The sequence below is a fragment of the Phaseolus vulgaris genome, chromosome 6, assembly GCF_000499845.2.
Source record: "Phaseolus vulgaris cultivar G19833 chromosome 6, P. vulgaris v2.0, whole genome shotgun sequence".
In the NCBI taxonomy this organism is placed as follows: domain Eukaryota; kingdom Viridiplantae; phylum Streptophyta; class Magnoliopsida; order Fabales; family Fabaceae; genus Phaseolus; species Phaseolus vulgaris.
Genome location: NC_023754.2, coordinates 22,526,679 through 22,534,463, shown reverse-complemented (window position 1 = coordinate 22,534,463; position 7,785 = coordinate 22,526,679). Strand labels below are relative to the sequence as shown.

The window sequence follows — 7,785 nt, the reverse complement described above, 5'->3', positions numbered from 1 at the left end:
ATTCATTTTTGTTGGAGTTCAAATCAAATATAAAATACATTTTCAATAGCTTTTCTAATAAGCAATAATAATTTTTAAATGGTCTACAATAACATCTATACGCAATTTCATAACTGTATAATCTTAATAAAAAATAATATAAACTGTATTACTTAATAATTAAATTGAAAATAACAAAAAATAGGAACTTGAGTTCGAAACAAAATCATTTTATCTAACTTTTTTCCATCACAAAATGACATAAAAACCATAACTTTGTTGAAGGCAAAATATTGTTAAAAATGTTTGGAATTAGCACATTGACTGCTTCAAAATTTGGAGTGAAAATTATATATTTATTGAACAATTTCATTTAATATCAATTAAATTTAAGTCGAAATCTAATATAACATGAGAGCTTATAAATAATCTTGTTAATTGTCTATATCAGCAGGTATTTGTAGAAGAGAAGCATTTGAAAATCCCACATCACTTATAGTGCAGTTTATATATTTAATAAACCTTTTACTAAAAATTACTTGAGGGGTACATAATAAATGATAGAAAAAGTATTAATAACACTATTTAAGAAATAATTTTCCCTTTTAAGGTTTTACTATTGGTTAGCATTAATGATAAACAAATAATGGAAAACAATAATCATTCAACATCAAATTAATAGTCGAGCTTTGCAAAAATAAAATAAAATAATGAACTTCTAAAAAAAAACACTTCAATAGAATCTCTTCTCTCTCTCATCTCCTAAAATTCAATTCTATTCGACCCTATATTAATATCAAACAGATACTTAAAGTTCATTGATTTGTTGTTAAACACTTCCTAAAATATAGCTCCTAGACTATCCTTGAAATAATCATACTTATTTATTATTTATTTTATACATCAATTTAACATCACAGAAAAACTGAGTTGCCATGATTAAATAAATAAAAAAACATAACATTCTCGATCAGTACAAAACACGATGAGCTGAAGCACATGGTTGAGGGCCTAGTCGTGAACTATATCTTACATTTTATTTGTTGTTTCTCTTTTGTAATTTTGTCCTACGATAATTGCTTTCTCATTTTTTATTTACTTAGCCAAATGCTTGATTTTTTAAATAAATAGAATTCCCAAAATAAATAAAAGATCATAATATCTTCTGAAGTTACTTACGCATTTTTATTTTTTTATCATTGCTTACGCCATCTTTTTCCGACTCACCTTCTAGAAAAATTTCGACACAGAATTCGTCTAGATCATGAAAAAGATTAAAAAATATATATTAAAAAACGCCCAATTTATTGAAATTTAATCAATTCACTGGCATTCTGTTTGCAGGCCACCTTGATGACATCGGCACATTATGGTGACAACATTAATGTTAACCGTAATGGACGGATTTAGCATTAGAATGAATCAATTTTGCATAAAAAATAATCAGAAACGATATCCTTAATTACTTTATCAATGGGTTAATTACTTTATCAATAAGGGTTACTCAAGGAACCTAGTATGAATCTGATAATACTGAAGCAAAACTAGTGACAGTTTGTTATGGAAGACTTGTACCGTGTTAGTTTCAGTACAGTGGATGAAAATTCTAGTTCATCCAATGATATTTTCTGGGGCACTGAGGAACTGAATGAAGTATACAAGGTACAATTTTCTGGAGCAGAAGATCATAGAGTTTATGGGGGAGTAGACCCATTTTACTCTAATTTTGAGTTTTCCCCAGATTATTCATCACAAGAAGGAAACCTTTTATCTACTAATCAAGAAAAGTACCACCAGCAACAATCATACCATGATTATGGGCATTTGGATGACATCCTTCAGTTTGACATGGTCTCTCCACCACTCCAATTTGATGCACAATATCCAACCACGGTTCCATTGTGTGGCACAACAAAGGATGAGCCACACTCAACTATCCCTTTAGCCTCACTTGAGATCTTGAAGAACTATGGCAAGGGCTTCAAGAGGTTGTCCAATGAAGGCAAATCCCTCCAGCCAGTAGTTGATTCTGTGGCCACAAATGAATTTGTTTTGAGAAGGCTCTCAACTGAAGATGTCATGAGGATAGCAGGAACAAGGTTCATTCAATCATCATCTTCAGAGTCAGAACCTTTGCCTTTCTTGGAAACTCACCCTTATGGTTTTTCCTTCTCTGGACTCTCTGATGAGGAGAAAGAGGATGTGGCTCTAGCTGAGTCCCTCTTGGCTTCTGCTGAGAAAGTGGGTCATCAACAATTTGAACGTGCAAGCAAGTTGCTAAGTCATTGTGAATCATTGTCAAGCAAAACTGGGAGCCCCGTTAAGAGAATTGTTCATTATTTTGTTGAAGCACTTCTCCAAAGGATAGATAGAGAAACAGGAAGAGGATCATCCAAGGATTTGCAAAAGGATCAGTCATTTGATCCTGAAGAGGCAGCCAAGGAACTAAACCCCACTATTGTTGCATTTTGTGAAGAGCTTCCCTTTAGTCAAATTTCAGTGTTCACTGCAGTTCAAGCTATAATAGAAGATGTGGCTGAAGCAAAGAAGATTCATGTTATTGATCTTGAAATCAGAAAGGGTGGCCAATGGGCTATCCTAATGCAAGCCCTGGAGTCAAGACACCAATGTCCAATTGAGCTTCTAAAGATTACCGCTATTGAAAGTGGAACCACTAGACATATTGTAGAGGACACTGGTAAGAGATTGAAGGATTTTGCTCAAGGTTTGAACATACCCTTCTCTTTCAACATTGTCATGGTACCAGACCTATTACATCTCAGAGAAGATCTTTTTGAGATTGATCCCGAGGAAGCACTTGCTGTTTATTCACCGTATGCACTTAGAACCAAGATTCAACAATCAGACCAGCTTGAAGCCATCATGAGAGTGATCAGAACCTTGAATCCTAATGTGATGGTAGTAGCTGAAATTGAGGCAAATCACAACTCCACATCTTTTATAAACCGTTTCATTGAGGCTCTTTTCTTCTTCAGTGCATTCTTTGATTGTCTTGACGTTTGCATGAAGGGGAATGACAAGAACCGAATGATTATGGAATCAGTATACTTCAATCATGGAATCAGGAACATTGTGGCCACAGAAGGAGCAGAAAGAAAGACTAGGAATGTGAAGATTGATGTGTGGAGGGCCTTCTTCTCCCGCTTTGGAATGGTGGAGAAAGAACTGAGCACTTTGTCTTTATACCAAGCAGATTTAGTGAGTAAAAGATTTCCTTGTGGAAGTTTTTGCACGTTTGACAAGAATGGGCAGTGCCTCCTTGTTGGATGGAAAGGAACACCAATTAATTCGGTTTCTGTCTGGAAATTCCTTTGATGGCTAGATCAACAAGGCTTTTAAAATTGGTCCAAGACTGATTTTGGTAAAGTCAAGGATTTCTTGCTGCAACAATCTAAAGTCTTCTTGCTGGTAAAGGTTTGTAGTTTCATACTATCCTAAATCAATGTTTGTATTATGTCAGGTGCAGATTTCATGCTATTCACCTCTGTTTACTACCAATTACAGAAGCAGTTTGAGATATTTTGCTATATTATTATATCAATAACAAATCTTTAGTTTTCTTTTTACTGTTGTTCATTACTGTAACTTTTTTCTTGATTTACTAGTTTGAATCATCGCTTCCCATTTGGTGAAAAGAAAGATGTATTAGAATAAACTCGAAATAATCAATCTTTCAAAAACAATAAAATCTGTGTGGAAATATCCAGAGGGGTCTGATTATCAAATCACACGGGTGGTGTTTGTGGTGACAATTTGTTTTGCATGCATCAACATGGATCATCTCAGCTCAGACAATAATTTTGAGGAAGACTTTTGTTGACAAATCAATTAAGTGATCAAGCTGTGACAAGAAGTTGATAATGTGAAATGAAAAAGGAAAAACAAGTGCGCAACATCTACAAGACAATAGACCCCCAAACCCAAGGATCAAACTATTGAGGTATCAATCTTTTTCAATACAAGGGAAGATATTAAACTATGTATGTTTGAATGTCAAAAATTCAATTGGTGGCATAATCAGATAAATTAGCATTTATTAACTTTATTACAAAATTATTATAGCTTTACAACAAACATGGTGGCTGTAGTTTAGTGGTGAGAATTCCACGTTGTGGCCGTGGAGACCTGGGCTCGAATCCCAGCAGCCACAAATAACTGTTTTTGGTAATTATCTTTAATAACACCAGATATCAATTTTTCCGAAATTTGTTTTTGGTGATTTTTTATAATTTTTCAAGATTCGTTGCTGATTTTTATTTAAAAAATTATTTTAATTTTGATTCAATTTATTTATATTTTTTATTTAGATTTATGAAATCTAATTCATTTATAGTGAGACTTTTCTTACAAATATTTCGTAAGATTTTACAAAATCCTCAAGAAATTTATTTAATAATATTTTTATAATGAATCGCAGAGAAAATTTAATACAATGTGAAAATTATAATAACTGTGGTACAACTTACTTAATTTTTAAGAAAAATAAAATTTATTTATATTAATATTTTATGATGTAATTTCATTGGATTATACTTCAAAAACCAACTTTTTTATTTAAGTTTATATTTGAAAGAAGCATCATTAAATAATATTATTAAAATTAAAATGAAAAGACCCTGATGCATATATGTATATAAAAAAACAACATATATTTTTGAAATGGATTACTGATTCAGTATGTGAGTCAATAACCTTAGCTATGGGACTAACCAACATGTCTTCCCCATTGGTTGAAAACAAAACGAGATATGAGTACTATTGGCACAATGCAGAAGCAAGGATGTATAAGGGATTACACTCCACTAATTAATGTATAAAAAACTCAACTAATTTACTTCAATAATGCAAACAAAAATTATGGTTAAAATTCACAAAAATTGGATTCAAAACATGGTCAGCCCACATATTGGATCGTACAATTTATTTGAATAGGGCATGCCATGGAGAGAAAATGACTAAGGAAATGAAACAGAGCTTAATGATTTTTAAGTGAAAAAAAATCAGTTTTACATTAATAGATTAAGAAAGAAAGAAAGAAAATAAATAAGTAAAACATCAATTGAAAAGACAAGTAGACAAGTTTCACATAAAAAATAAAATAAAACACAAGCATGAGAGTGAGTTTTAGAGTGACTATTATCAAACCAGTATAAAAATGAGTTAGTTTGTTGAATCAAGTTTAACCTAATTACAAATAAATTGAACCGATTGAGTTATTAGTTAATCTAACCCAATAAATATATTTAATTTTGTAATCTTATTATTTCCTTCAATAAGTTTATTATTAATTATAGTTAAGATGAAAATATATATATATATATATAGAGAGAGAGAGAGAGAGAGAGATAGAGAGAGAGAGTCCAAACAAAAATCTAATCAGTAAAAGAGTTATTGCATTAAAAGAGTGTGACATGGTAATGGATAAAAATGTTATTGTGTGAGTCTGGCCCATGTTATAAATTTAAAAAATGGGTTGGGACGACATGATTGTGAAAAAACTTTGTTAATCCTTTCTACTTCCAAGAGAATTTGACTTTCTAAAGCCACGACACCAAAAACAAATGTTATGATTCAAGGATAAATATTACTCCTGCCACATCTTTGTTTCACCAGTAGCATGGTGTTGTTAGTCCTTGAATTGAAAATTATAGTTTGAGAAAGAGGAAAAACATCATAGAGATGAGTGGGATAATATGCTTACTACAAAGAAACATATCTTATGAGTGTTAATTTTTTCACTCAAATTGTTAACATAAGATTTATCTATTTGGGGTAAGGTTTAATGCAGTCACCTTGATATGATATAGTATCGGTGGAAAAAGATAGATAAAATCTTGAGGAAAATAGTGATTAAAGTATAAAAATAAATTAAGAATACAGAAAAATGACAAATATAATATAATATGAAATGAGGAGAAAGATAAAAAAAATGAGATGGAAAAGAAAATAATTCCTACGGAAAAGTCGAAATGAGTCATCACGAATCCAAGACGGATTTTAAAAAACTAAAAACAATTATTCTTTCGAAAAAAACAATTATTCTTTCGAGAATAAAAAATATCCTTTCACACCAAACTTAAAGAATAAAGTACATATTGTCATAATTATATATATTTTTATAATATTACTTTTTTTATTTTTCTTTACTTCATAAAATGGCTCAATTCCCTATCTACACCATTTACATCTTTATTTCCCTATCTAGCACCCTTTTGTTTTTATTTTCCTATCTAACATCCTTTTGTTTTTATTTCCCTATCTAGCACTCTTTTATTTTTTATTTTCCTATCTAGCACCATTTTAAAAATAAATAAATAAATAATAAATTATTATTATTTTTAATAATTTTAATTTTGAATGCATTAAAAAATAAATATTTTTAATGTTTAAAATAATTAGAAATATAATTAATGAATAAATAAATGAGTTTTTACAAAATAAAAATAAAAAAGTAATAAATTAAAAATGTTTAGTTTAATTTTTTTTTAAAATGAAGAAAATAAAAAATTAAACTATACAACAACATAAAAGTTGAATCTATAAACATAAATTAGTATTTATTTTTATTATTATTGATGATATAATCATGTTAATTTCAAGTAAAAAATACAGGACATAATTATAAAAAAACCAAAGTCAATTAGTATTAATTAATAGTGAACACATAAATAATATTGAAGTGTCTACCTTAAATGCAAAAGTCTAAAAAAAAACTAATGCAAATGCTACACTTAATGCTACACTGAATGCATTAAAAAATAAATATTTTTAATGTTTAAAATAATTAGAAATATAATTAATGAATAAATAAATGAGTTTTTACAAAATAAAAATAAAAAAGTAATAAATTAAAAATGTTTAGTTTAAAATTATTATTTTTTTAAATGAAGAAAATAAAAAATTAAACTTTACAACAACATAAAAGTTGAATCTATAAACATAAATTACTATTTATTTTGATTATTATTGATGATGTAATCATGTTAATTTCAAGTAAAAAATACATGACATATTTATAAAAAAAACCAAAGTCAATTAGTATTAATTAATAGTGGACACATAAATAATATTGAAGTGTTTACCTAAATGCAAAATTCTAAAAAATCTAATACAAATGTTACACTTAATTCTTAAAAATGAGAAGAAAAAAAATGCAAAAATAAATAAGTCTAGAAAATAAAAACAACAACAACAAAATAAGTGTAACATTTGTAAAAAAAAATAATTTTAAACTAAATATTTTTAATTTATTACTTTTTTATTTTTATTTTGTAAAAACTCATTTATTTATTCATTAATTATATTTCTAATTATTTTAAACATTAAAAATATTTATTGTTTAATGCATTCAAAATTAAAATTATTAAAAAAATAATAATTTATTATTTATTTATTTTTAAAATGGTGCTAGATAGGGAAATAAAAAATAAAAGAGTGCTAGATAGGGAAATAAAAACAAAAGGGTGCTAGATAGGGAAATAAAAATGTAAATTGTGCTAGATAGGGAATTGAGCCTCATAAAAGATGTCATTTTATATTAAAATTTTCTTTCTTTTGTCGTTCTGCAGCATAAAGAGAATCCGGGAAAGAAACTACTAGCTAATGATAAATATAATGATTGACATGCCAAAAAAACGACGTAGGTGTAAATTGAAAAAAAAAGGTAGGATGTTTGAACAAATCTTGTATAAGTATATTGACGGACATTTTTACATAAATAATGCTTAATTTCTATGAAATATCTTTCATTTGATGACATTCTTTTATTTTTTTTATTAAACAAAA

At 28.5% G+C, this 7,785-nt stretch overlaps 1 protein-coding gene and 1 non-coding gene across 2 annotated transcripts; both read left to right on the top strand.

Moving 5' to 3' along the window:
* The first annotated feature begins 1,392 nt into the window (after nt 1–1,392).
* Nucleotides 1,393–3,566, top strand: LOC137831933 (DELLA protein RGL1-like). The gene has a single exon (XM_068639843.1). It carries the CDS (start codon nt 1,540–1,542, stop codon nt 3,313–3,315), a length of 1,776 nt encoding a protein of 591 aa, XP_068495944.1. The 5' UTR covers nt 1,393–1,539; the 3' UTR covers nt 3,316–3,566.
* A 512-nt stretch (nt 3,567–4,078) lies between these two features.
* Nucleotides 4,079–4,150, top strand: TRNAH-GUG (transfer RNA histidin (anticodon GUG)). Its single transcript has one exon. It is a non-coding gene; the product is annotated as a tRNA-His (tRNA).
* The last annotated feature ends 3,635 nt before the right edge of the window (nt 4,151–7,785 follow it).